At 40.6% G+C, this 12,944-nt stretch overlaps 1 protein-coding gene across 2 annotated transcripts in view; it reads left to right on the forward strand.

The window, feature by feature from the left end:
• The window catches only part of LOC117407318 (mediator of RNA polymerase II transcription subunit 14-like), a 36,273-nt gene that overhangs the window by 20,266 nt on the left and 3,063 nt on the right, over nucleotides 1-12,944 (forward strand). Inside the window, exons 16-28 of one of the 2 annotated variants that reach the window (XM_059028915.1) lie at nucleotides 1,349-1,425; nucleotides 1,917-2,077; nucleotides 2,568-2,714; nucleotides 2,914-3,005; nucleotides 5,624-5,776; nucleotides 6,031-6,300; nucleotides 6,494-6,622; nucleotides 6,718-6,805; nucleotides 7,184-7,315; nucleotides 7,957-8,139; nucleotides 9,152-9,390; nucleotides 11,206-11,385; nucleotides 12,342-12,449. In XM_059028915.1, the coding sequence (XP_058884898.1) occupies nucleotides 1,349-1,425; nucleotides 1,917-2,077; nucleotides 2,568-2,714; nucleotides 2,914-3,005; nucleotides 5,624-5,776; nucleotides 6,031-6,300; nucleotides 6,494-6,622; nucleotides 6,718-6,805; nucleotides 7,184-7,315; nucleotides 7,957-8,139; nucleotides 9,152-9,390; nucleotides 11,206-11,385; nucleotides 12,342-12,449 (1,959 nt within the window). The remainder of the gene's footprint in view (nucleotides 1-1,348; nucleotides 1,426-1,916; nucleotides 2,078-2,567; nucleotides 2,715-2,913; nucleotides 3,006-5,623; nucleotides 5,777-6,030; nucleotides 6,301-6,493; nucleotides 6,623-6,717; nucleotides 6,806-7,183; nucleotides 7,316-7,956; nucleotides 8,140-9,151; nucleotides 9,391-11,205; nucleotides 11,386-12,341; nucleotides 12,450-12,944) is intronic. The other variant, XM_059028916.1, reaches the window with a different exon arrangement.

Genomic DNA, 12,944 nt, shown 5'->3' on the forward strand with positions numbered 1-12,944 from the left:
TTTCCCTTTACTCACTATGGGGTTGGGGAGGGTGCCGCCTTCTGAAGTACAATCAGTTTTTAAATTATTTTTTATTTAATGTATAAATAAAGTAAATCTTAGTAAACTCAATGCCATGCACCTCTGTTCTCTTTTGGCGTTTTTACTTTTTAAAATAAAATATTAAGGGGGCGCTCCCCGTGATCAAGCTGTTCATATGCATTTCCAAAACTGTATTTTGACACGGTGCCAGACGTTGATTGCTAGATTGAGCACGATATTTCCTTATTTTATTCTAGGTTTGTGTCAATGTAATGGAAATGTTCAGAGCATCGCTGGTAACTGATTGAGAATAGGCAACTGATTGAGAATTGAGGTGGCCACGGCATGAACCAATATGGAAATGTTTACAGAGGGACTTTTATGCAAAGGAGCTGAACCTCATGGTGTATCATTTGAGTAGTCATGACCGTGCAACTGCAACGTAACAATTCCAGAGCTGGTAGCTTTTTGTTATGATGAAGTAACATTTGAATTTGAAACCGCCAGAATAGCTGATCTGAGCGTCAGTATCCCAGTCTGCAACTGATGAGTAAGAATCGCTCGATGTGTTGCTGATCTTTACCGTCTATGTGTGATAACAGATATACAGGAAGGTTTCCACCAAGTACTATAATGCAGGGTTACGACTTGCCCTTGTATTTCAGCTCTTCCAGCAAGACAGTTTATTGTTAGTAGTAACAGGACCAGAAGCAGCTGGTGTCGACTCGAAACCACCAGATCAGATACATCCAGGTGCTTCCTCCGAAGCAAGTTTGAGTCTTGGTTTAAATGTTTTATTTTGTATTGTTTTGGCTCCCTGTTTAACCCTTTCAGTCCTGAATTATTTTTGTCAAGCTGAAGAAGGCAAAATTAAGTTATATAGTTAAAGTAACAGCTTTATTGAGCATACATGAGAACAGAAGAAAAAACATATTTATACACTACATCAGACTGGAGCCAAGGAGTCCTGTGAGGTTCCAACGTGATAACATATGGCGCTAACATCAGGCAGGATGTCCTGCCAGGACTGAAAGGGTTCATTTGCTTTTGTTTTGACTTTTCTTTCTGTTCATACTTGATTTATCTTTTGTCATTGTATCTAATAGTGTTCCTGTTAGTGTTGCCCTTATTCTCAGGCCCCTCCAAAATGTAAGCTGTGCTCTTTTCCTTGTATTGGCCGGTGTAAACCCAAAATTGCATTTCAAGCTAGTTTTATAAAGTGTTTCAGAAGCCCCAAGTTGCATGTTTTTCCCTAGCAGTGTTCACAAAGATCTCTCGGTGTGTCACTGGGATGTGGTGGTCTTGATTTCCCTTTTTTTCATTCCAGCTCTCCAACATGGACATTCCACACCAGGGAGTTCAGGTGGAAGGTGATGGCTGTAGCCATGCGATCCGCATTCTGAAGTAAGTGCTCTTACCTTTCTTGTTCTGACCCTTGTGGGATTACAGACGATTAAACTACCTCCCTGCTAAGAGCAGTAAGGTGGTAAATATTTTGCTATTAAAGAATATAATGTTAAGTCCTGCTTTGAATCAAACTGGTATTTTAAGCTAGAATATGGCTAATTTGTGTTTTTTTGTTTTTATATTATATTGGGGTGGATGACGTTAAATGTGCCTAAAAACAACATTGTTTAAATAAATAAATAAATAAATAACACCACCAATAGAAACCGCTTTGTTTACTCTCTGTATGGTATGGAATGAGATCTGTATATACTGTGATGCATATCTCATGAAGCTGTGACTAGTCTGAGGCATGCAGTGTTTTTTTTTTTGTTTTAGTTTTTTTTTCCCCTGCATTTGGAATAGTCATAACACTGTGTACAGCACCAAACCTTTGTAAACTAGCTTTCTTAATCTTGCCTCTCTACTGTTGCCTGTGTCTTTGGCAGACTTCCATCCGGTAAGGGCATCAGTAAGGAAACGCAGAGGGTTCTGAACCAGTCCCTTTTGGATTGTACCTGCCGACTGCAGGGCAGGAACAATCGCACCTGGCTGGCTGAGCTGGTCTTCGCCAACTGTCCACTCACCAGTACCTCCACAAAGGAGCAAGGTGAGGCATCCTGTGGGCTTTCACCTTTAGCCATTTATTTATCTGGGAAGATAAAACCTCTCAAATGTCTTTTACAAGTGACCTGCTTCAAGTCGTTGTCGCCCCCACCCCCAATTTATAACACCAGTACAAATAATAGAAAATGCATGCAACGTGTAGACACCCAATTACCAGTACATTGTAATTGGTTCTGGAACTGTTTCAGTGTACACTGGCAAATACTAAATCACTCAGTGTATTTTTTTAAAATAATAAAGGGATTCAATCCAGGAAGCATACAACAATATTATACCCCGGCTCTGGGATAGGATCAGAAGTATCTGAAAAATGAAAGCTTGTTTAACTAGTTTATGCTGAAATATAGACTTCCATGTTACATTTTTCTATTGGACTGAGACAGCAAGAACTTTGTTCCTCAAATTTAAGTGGCACAAAGCCACACATCTCCCCCAAACACCTTTGTTCTACATGGACTTCCTTCTCTCCGCAGCTGCAACGCGGCAAGTTTACCTGACCTATGAGAGCCCCCTCTCGGAGCCAGTGGGGGGCCGCAAGGTGGTCGAGATGTTCCTCAATGACTGGAACAGCATCGCCCAGCTCTATGAGTGTGTCTTGGAGTTTGCGCGCTCTCTACCAGGTAAGGAAAGCGAAATGGGTGCCGACAAGTGCAGTTGTTTAAAATGTAGTACAAACCATTTTATTAGGGACTGGGTTGGCGTTGGTGAGACAGATACTGCATGTAAAGGAGTTTTACTTTGGGTGGTTAATTAAATCCCAGTAAGAGCGTGCTTAATTGTAAATTTATTTTTATTTATTTTTGTTTTTGTTTCTCTCAGACATGCCCTCCTATCTAAGCCTTTTCTCAGAAATAAGACTCTACAACTACCGCAAGCTTGTCCTTTGTTATGGAAACACCAAAGGAAGCTCAGTAAGTGCAAATGGGGCCTTGCTATCGAACCCTTACTTTGACACAAAGTATCCCACTGGCTGGAGTAGTGAACTAGGTGCTGAGGTATTTATACAGCTTTGGTTGTCATTTGAAGGCCTCCCACATGTGCTTTTTGTGTTGTAGTGTCCTGTTACTGTATACAAGTGTGGACATTTCTTGTCAAAGCAAAAGTGTTGTAAATTGGATTATTCATGGCAGTACACATACATACAGCCAGTTGACTGGGGTTTGAACTCAGGATCTTCAAGTTGTCTGTCTTTAGCTCTTACTAACTTGCCTCTGTGATTTGTGAAAAACTGCATATGTGTGTCTGTAAATCACTGGTACCAACATATTTGGAGAAAGTTTAACTTTCCCATTCAAACAATGTATCCTGATGGTATATGCCAAAATAATCCCAAGGTTTTAAATAATGAAAATTGAAACCTCTTCAGTATGAAATGTGTGCACTCTTGTCAGAAATTCAAAGTTTTCGGTTGAGTAAATCAGGTGTTCTGTTTACCTGATGTGTTTGTGAGGTAAGAACATGTAGAAATGTCTGAAAAATCAGTTTCGCACTGAGATGTAAACTTTTGGTGCATGTTTACTGCATTCTTCTGTAGTCTATCTGTGTGTAGTCTATCATTTTGGCAGGCCTCGTTGACAGTCCAGCTTGTTTAGTGGTTGTCTTCAAACTCTGTTATAACTCAGGAAGAACACTTGGGCTAGATTCTGAAAGCTATTTACTCCTAACTTGTCATTAGTGCAGTTTTTATCTGAAAGGAAAAAAACACGAATAAGAAACAACTTCAAGAGTAAGCAGTGGGGTTATGAAAAATAGTGTTATACGTACCTGCATGTTGCTACAACTGTTTAAATAATGTACCTCTCTGTGTGGAGTGCAGGATGCGCTGTATAGCCTGGAGGTAGCCGGTTCGAGTCCAGGCTATTCCACTGCCGACTGCAGACAGGAGTCCCCAGGGGGCGGCGCACAATTGGCCAGGGTGTCCTCGGCTCACCACGCACCAGCGACCCCTGTAGGCTGGCCGGGCGCCAGCGGGCTTGCCTGTAAGCTGCCCAGAGCTGCGTTGTCCTCCGACTCTGTAGCTCTGGGCTGGCTGCATGGCGGGCCTGCAGAGTGAAAAGAAGCGGTCGGCTGACGGCACATGTTTCGGAGGACAGCGTGTGTTCGTCTTCGCCGCTCCCGAGTCAGTGCAGGGGTGGTACTGGGATTTTAGATCTGTTGACAAATCACTGTAGGAAGAGCAAGTGTAAAAAGTTATCAGGAGTAACACATTGTGGGGACATGTAACGCTATATTTTTTGAAACCCTGCTACTTTACGTCTGCTCACAAGTTATTAAGTTAAGACTTCGTAGTTTATATCTGTTTTGGTAACTTTAATTGGATGCATTTTGTCCTTGCTGAAAAAAATGAGCTTATGATGATTTGGAATAAATAGCAATGAGAATTTAGTCCGTGGTGTCTTTGTGTCTTGGTTATACTATGAATATTTTACAGGAAACACTTCAAACATTTTAAATAAGGCTGCCTAAGGCAGCAGGAGCTTTACAATTATTATTTTTTAACTACACAGCTACCCCTTGTAACATGATGATGATTCCTACCATAGACCAGAACTGCCAGGAATTGAAAGATTGTGCCTTGTATCAATTAAGTTCAGAACAAAGGCTTCTCTTTGCATTTTGTCAAAAGCAAAATTGAAACAGTAGGGGACTGTTTCCTTATAGCAACACCAGCACATGCCCATAAAATTCCATGGATCAGTGAAGAAGAGCGCCTTGTGGCAGCAGCTGCAGTTAGAAAGCACATTATACTTTATTAATGACTGATTATCAAAACTGCTAATATAATTAAGACTCGTCATTAGCCAGTATGTTGACATTTGTTGTTAGATTTCACTTTCTACATTAGTAAATTGAACTTTTATAACCTTACCTTACTGCAAAGCACAGCGCTCTGGTGAGACAAACATTGATCTGCAGTAAAACTGGGCTATTTGTAACAGTTTTAGGATAATTATGTTTTCAGTAGAGTTTTTTTTTTCTGATGCCTGGTTACACTGTTCTAAAGAGCTGTACAGTCTCAATGGTCTCTGTTTTAGTATTGAGAATAGGGACCTAAGAAGCTGAAAGTGTATTGTAGAAGAGAGTGAGATGGGAACAGTTCACTGTATTTTGATGTTAAATGCACTGTTTACTTGGGAATGAATAGTTTCAACTGACTCTTGCCACCTGAGTCCCCTTTCCCGTGCTGCTGGGTGGTGTTGGGTCCTAGCACCATTTGCATGTGCAGTTTCAATTGGTGTATATTACCAACCCTTTCAGTTGGCATAATTAATGATTTATTGATTTTAGAATGTTTTCTTGCTGTCGTCACTTGTCAGGACCCCATTTAGAAATGAGACGTATATCTCAAGGGTTCTATCCTGGTTAAATAAATACAATTGCATTTTGTATTTGTTTTGCAGAACAATTAATAACAAATGCCAATTGTCCTGTGCCCTTTTAAAAATATTAATGATGGTTTTGTGTATTCATTGAACTCAGTAGTTTGACCCTCCTCCCCCTTCTTTTAAATTTCTGTCATTGCTTCCAGATCACCATTCAGTGGAATTCGGCAACGCACAAGTTTCACATCTCCCTGGGAACAGTCGGGCCCAACTCGGGGTGCAGTAACTGCCACAACATCATCCTTCACCAGCTGCAGGAGATGTTTAACAAGACTCCCAACGTGGTTCAGCTACTGCAGGTAACAGCAAACTGCAGCATTTTTCAGTGCAAGCAAACCAATATCTGAGCTGAGGTTCATAATCTAGATCAGTAATATTAAATTGAAAATTGTTAGGGTCATTTTGATTCACGTGCAGTCTGATGGTCTACAATGAACTTGCAACGGCCCTATACAGTACCCTATAAATCTCTTACTGCTGCGTAACATAAATATTTTGTTTTTAAAAAGGTTGCTAAACTCATTTTGTGATTGGTTGTACTCCATTCTGGTAGGTGCTATTTGACACCCAGGCTCCGCTCAATGCTATCAACAAGCTGCCCACTGTGCCCATGCTTGGCCTGACCCAGAGGACAAACACAGCCTACCAGTGCTTCTCCATCCTGCCTCAGTCACCCACGCACATCCGGCTGGCCTTCCGCAACATGTACTGCATCGACATCTACTGCCGCAGCCGGGGAGTGGTGGCCATCCGCGACGGGGCCTACAGCCTCTTCGACAACACCAAGATCATAGAGGGCTTCTACCCAGCCCCGGGTTTAAAGGTGAGCACAGCTGACATGTAGAACATAACTCCAGCTCTTTGATATGCTGTAACTTGGTGGTGGCTGTCATGCACATCATCTTAATTGTTGGAAGAATAGCTTCCAGAGCCTTTTTTGTTTCAATGCAGTGGTTGTATAAAAGGCAGGCTGGTGTAAACCTAATGGGATTCTCTCTGCCTCGGTGTCCCTGCAGACCTTCCTGAACATGTTTGTGGACAGTAACCAGGACGTGCGAAGACGGTCTGTCAATGAGGATGACAATCCCCCCTCCCCTGTAGGAGTGGATGCCATGGATACGATGATGTCCCAGCTTCAACCTCTGGTACGCCAAGGTTAAACCAGTACAGTAGATGCAATAGGGTATACAAGTAATTAAGCAAGTATGGTAATGAGCGCTAATTTTGTTTCAATGTGCAGCAATTTGGTAAGCAGCCCGGAGGAACAGGAGCCTATCCCCTGACGTCGCCCCCGACGTCCTACCACACTGGCGTGGCACCCTCTCCAGGTATCACAGCAACATTCAGCTGCTAATTTTCAATATCAGTTTTAGTTAATTATTTTATTGTTAAAGACAAAGTAATAAAGCTGCAGTATGTGTGACTCTTCCATTAGTGTAGTGATACAGTCCTCATTTCAAGCCTTGGCAACTCCATGGACTGCAATCAGAAACTTACTTCACTTCTTCTGTCCAATAATAGCAGCCAGTGAATGGGAAGCGCTTCTCCTTGTTGACTTGGGTTACAACTAAACCCAAAGGTGAACAGTTCTATGTCCCGTTTCCAATCCTCTGTCTGTCACCGGCCAGCCCCCGCAGTTTTGTGTTTTAATTGACTTTCCCAGTTAGAGTAAAGAGTATGATGAGTCAATAATTGATTGTGTGCAGGGAACATCCACGCAGCGAACTCACCTAGCGGTGCTCTGCGGGCCCCTTCGCCCGCATCATTCGGCCCCACCCCGTCACCCTCGTCTCTGGGGATTTCAATGGGGCAGACTTCCAACTTTGCCAGTCCGCATGGTAAGTGCATGTGCCGATGTGCCCTTAAGAGAAACAAATTGTACAGTGTGTGAGTATAGAAATATTTCACAAGGATACCTCGGGTCTGCTCCTGTCCAAATCAACAGATGTGTGGGCATGTACACTTGAAAGTTGACTGCTGATTTAGTATTTTATATTGATTGTTCTTAATTGTGCTCACTGTATAATTGCTGTTACAGGCACAGGGCACTCCCCTGCTTTCTTTCTATTTTTTTTATGATTAACTTCCCAATACTGATAGAAAAGTTGAAAATAAAACGGATCCATGGTTAACTCTCTTGGCACTGGATACTTGTGGAAGATAATGCCACTCAAAACTGCAGACCGCTATAGTAGTATTGGAACGATACCTCTACTTGGCAGATTATACTGATCTGCAGATTTCTATCCATTTGAAATTCATTAGTAATCGTAGGGTGAGTCTTTCTGTAAAGTTACTTGGAGCTATTTTGCGTGGTTTCTCTTGATCTAATCATTTTTCTACAGTTTTGTCCAATGTAAGTGTTTGTTGTGCTCAGTAAGTTATAGAAATGTTCATTGTACTCAGTAAGTTCATACACTTTGATGTTCGTATTACTCCATGTCAGCGTATCTCACCCAGTTTGTTTTTTTCGTTGCAGGGGCCCTGGACCCCAGCTCCCCGTACACCATGATGTCTCCAAGCCAGCGAGCAGGGAACTGGCCAGGCTCGCCCCAGGTGTCCGGTCCCTCGCCTGCTGCTCGCATGACTGGGATGTCTCCAGGAAACCCGTCCCTGCATTCTCCCATCCCTGACGTCTCGCACTCCCCGCGGGCTGGAACCAGTAGGTGTCAAGTAGCCGAGGGAATACCCTCTGAAATTAGGGACAGTGATTTTTATATACAACATACTTCAATTAAAGTTTCTTTTAAATGTCATTTCAATTGAATTTTTACATTTCCCTTGTATTTAGTTAGTATCATGTGACAATTAATCATTTGAACTCTACATATATATTGAGAGTAGGTGGGGGCCAACAAAGGTCGTATTGTCACAAGATTGGAATGGAAAGAGTCTGTTCAGAATCTTTGGGTAAGCTCAAAGCCAGTTAGACAGTCTAGAGAAAAATTATGCAAACTCAATATTGGAGCAATATTAAACCACTAAACATAATTGCTAACATCATAAGAAAGTAAGATACATGTAAAAAATCAATCTACTAGTGACATATGTAGTTACTTACTCTTCTGTGTTATAGTGTTTCACATTAAAACATAATACTTTAAAAAATACTTCCCACGCTTCTATTGGCATGGCTGGTATGGGAAGGTATCGCTATTCTAGATTACCGCTCTTGTCCCATATTGAGCTATGCAAGTAATACTCAACTAGGAACTCAAAAATCTTTGGTCAGCGTAAATCCGTTTCACAGAAGACTTAAATAGAGATACAAAAAAAAAATAGTAATTCCTTGCACCATTCCTTAGTCCTCTTAAGAATGCCTGCTTGTTCATCAGGCAGTGTAAAGAGCCATTTGGTTTTTGGAAGAAGAATTGCAATGGGGTGTTCTCTCGCAGTACGATGTGACACAATGCAGTGGTTTTTGCACAATCTCTCTTATCCCAAAGAGAGTTCTTCCACAGCAAGCTGAAATATCAAGGATAAATCCTGTCCCAAAAAAACTGTACAATAGCTCTTGGAGAACCTCTTGAAAATCCAGATGCATCAAGAAAAGTTAATTCAGCGATGGATTTTTTTTTAGGGTGTGTCATATTATGCCTGTAAAGTGTGTGAAACTGCAAGAACAAAGAAAAACCTAAATGAAAAATGTACAATTGTTGGCTTTTTTGTTTTAGGCTCCCAGACAATGCCAACGAGCATGCCTCCACCACGCAAACTACCTCAGCGCTCCTGGGCAGCCTCCATCCCCACCATCCTGAACCACAATGCCTTGCATGTGCTGCTGCTGCCCTCGCCAACGCCCTGCCTGGTTCCGGGGCTGGCGGGCAGCTACCTGTGCTCCCCCCTCGAGCGCTTCCTGGGCTCCGTCATCATGAGGCGCCACCTGCAGAGGATCATTCAGCAGGAACCCAATGTAAGCCGCATGATTTCCAAGACCATGGCACTTAGTAAAGAATTATTTGAGAGCTAGCTGGTTGTTTTTATTGATCACTGTCTTATCCAGATCTTGGAGTAAGTAGCTGTGTTTTGAAAAATATAGGGCGTTATAAATCCCCACATGTTGCTACAACTGTTTAAATAACATACTATGGTAAGAATGACATTACTGGTCAGGCTATTAGTAACCTGGAAGATACTCTGAGGCAGAGAATGCAGGTTTGTAAGTGCTGGTGCACATGTTTAATTATAAACAAACAAAAATAACAGACAGAAACTCTAAACAAGACACATTTAACAAAACAAAAGGTTATTCGAAACACAAACGTAAACAAACACAGACATGGACGTAAATACAGTACAGCACAGAACACAAAACACATACCTTCACCAACATTAATTCTCACCATCACTAACTAAATCTAAATTGTCACCCATGAGCGCCTATTTTATACACCTGTGGCTGGAGCCTTAATTGAATCATTTATTCAGTTGATGGCTCCAGCCACATTCCCACAAGTTTTTGCAGCTTTCACCCTGCCATGCTGCCACATACCTACACTAATAATACACACAATACACCCAAAGAATAAAACACCAACAATGCAGAAAATAATACAAAATAAATGCATGGACGGGAGTACCCCGCCACACATACCTGTAATTTTTCTTTTCATTGTTAACACCCTGACAACATTTTACTCTTCTAACTTTTTAAGTGTTTCAAAGCTCATTTCAAAATGTCCGCTCTAATGCACTGGGGTTTGAGATCTGTCCTCCACTCTTCCACAACACCCCATTGCAATTCTTCTTCCAAAAACCAAATGGCTCTTTACACTGCCTCGTGAACAAGCAGGCATTCTGAAGAGGACTAAGGAATGGTGCAAGGAATTTATTTATTTAAGTCTTCTGTGAAACTGATTTACGTTGACCAAATATTTTTGAGCTCCTAGTTGAGTATCAGTATTGATTGTAGATTACATGTGTTTGATATTGTGTTTCGTATTTTATCATAATGGCATCTATTAAATTGATCTAAACAGATCTGCCACTATTTTAGATCAGTTGAATCGACACTAATAAATTCAAAACAGATTTTGTACATCCCCGTTGGCAGCTAGAAAATGTCAACTCATTTACTGTGTATGTTATCTAGCGAGAGGGAGAAACTGATTTATTTGGTTATTTCACAAAACTATGGTGAATTCGGAACAAAACAATCTACATATATGAACACGTTTTTCAGGTGATATTCAGTCTCCTAGTAACCATACCAAAAAGCAAAATGTAAAGGAAGTTGGTTTCCTTTGTTCTCTCTCAGCTCTCCCCCGCCTCGCTCTTCATTTTGCCAGCTTATCAGGTGTCATAATGCACTAATTTATTTGCCATTCTTTGCACTGTGTTCATTTGTCAGTCAAAAGCTAGAAATAAAATGGCACACTGCAGTAAGATTTGAATGTGTGCAGCCCAGGTTCTGTGGAATCAATCCACCAATTATTACAAAAATAAGTTTACTAATTCAGTGGCGTAGTGTTTGGAAATTTGAATCTAAAACAATTTTAGAAGTAAATATATCGTACATTTTTGCTACAACATTTAATGTCCTATTAGTTATCAAGTTTTTACAATGATCAAAATAGTTTTCAATTTAAAGTGAGTGTTGAAAATATTAGGTGTGCCCCATTTTTGCAGCGTAACATTTTTATTTTTTTGCACTGGGGTACAATAAGACCCATATTGTTGTTTGTGTTAGATATGCAATCTTTTAGCTTTGTGGTTTCCTTCCTTCCAGCTGCAGATTGTGAACTCTAATGAACCCGGAGTGATCATGTTCAAGACTGAAGTGTTGAAATGCAGAGTCGCTCTAAACCCCAAGAACTACGAGACGCTGCAGCTGAAGGTGACCCCAGAAAACACAGGCCCCTGGTCCCAGGAGGAGCTGCAGGTCCTGGAGAAGTTCTTCGAAATGAGGGTAAGGGCTTTTTCCTACAGTAATCTGTGTAACTCTTGAGTATAGTAAAACAAAAAAACATTTACTATAGTAAAAAACATTTGTTACAGGAAATGTTAGAAATCATGCAATCCAGTTTTCTTCTCCGTTCTGTAATGAAAAAATACAAAACAAACATGTTAACAAAAAACATTTTAAATTCATGGTTCATTCCTCCACTAATACTGATTGAGGCCCTCTCACTATATGACGTAGCTGTGGATCAAGTGACGGTGTATTTAGCAGAAGTCTGTCAAGCCAAAAATTCAAGGAACAATTTATTATCTTTAGAAAACAGAACCAGTTGCAGATAAGCAGTCAAGCAGTTTGCCAAAATTGCAGGGTAAAAGCGATTTAGAGCTTCCAAAATTTACCAGTTTGAAGTAACCAAACCCTCTAACTATATTTAATATTAAACATTTGCTGGGTACAGCTACCATGTGGTGCATGCCTATCAAATGTACAAAGTGTTAATTAAAAATGCATATAATGGTATTTATCACAGAAGCTGGAACAAAAATGGGGCAAGCGGATCCCTCGAAGCAGTTCTTCATCCTTTGAGAGCACACATTCAAAATCCTGTATTTTACAAATGCAATGCAATGTCAGATTAAACCAATAAAAAAGATTATAAATAGATTATTTATTAGAAGACATCGGAGAATGGAAGTAGTGTGGCCTAATGGTTAGATCTTGGGAGGGAGTGTTTTAAAATTTACATTTATAGTATATTATAAAAATTCTCTCCACAATTTTTACATTTTATTTTTATTTTTAAATTAGCTTTCTAGGTTTCAAGAGAATACAAAAACACTTGAAGTTGTACTTGTAATGATATGAGCCAGGCTGTCTTCATATATTTTTCAACTGGTTGATGTTAGTCCTGTGGACAGAAATATTAACACTTCGGTTTTCTTTCCTCCTCCTCCCCCTTGTAGGTCGCAGGACCACCGTTTAAATACAATACACTAAATGCCTTTACAAAGCTGTTGGGGGCTCCCACTCATATCCTCAGGGACTGTGTACGAATCATGAAACTGGAGCTGGTAAGTGACTTGATGTTGCTGTCTGCACCCTTTTATGAACTCTTAAAGCTATCTGTGCAAACTTTGAACTATGGTATTTGTCATGCACAGGTTTGCATCACAAAGGAATGATCATTTGGCAACAGAATTTCAATCAAATATGTGTTGTGTGTGGTGGTGTTGTGTGTGTGTGTGTGTGTTTTTTTTTTTTTTTTTTTAACCATACTGGATTTTTGACATGTATGTTGCACATCTCATAAGTACCTTTTACACCGGTAGAAATCCCTGAAGATAGCCAAGCAGGATGGGTCCATTAACTTCCCAGGAAGTCAAAATAGAAATCATTTCCAGTATTTGAACTATTTCAGCACCAAGTTCAATGCAGGTCTGCTGTGTGGAAAGAGTTAAGAACACAAATGTGCAGACTGGCAACAAACAAGATTTTTTGTATTTATAATTTCTGTTGTATGAAATGTAATCCAGTTTCCCTGCAAACTAGGTAGCCTGTTTACGATG

This window comes from Acipenser ruthenus, chromosome 8 (genome assembly GCF_902713425.1).
Source record: "Acipenser ruthenus chromosome 8, fAciRut3.2 maternal haplotype, whole genome shotgun sequence".
Taxonomy (NCBI): Eukaryota; Metazoa; Chordata; class Actinopteri; order Acipenseriformes; family Acipenseridae; genus Acipenser; species Acipenser ruthenus.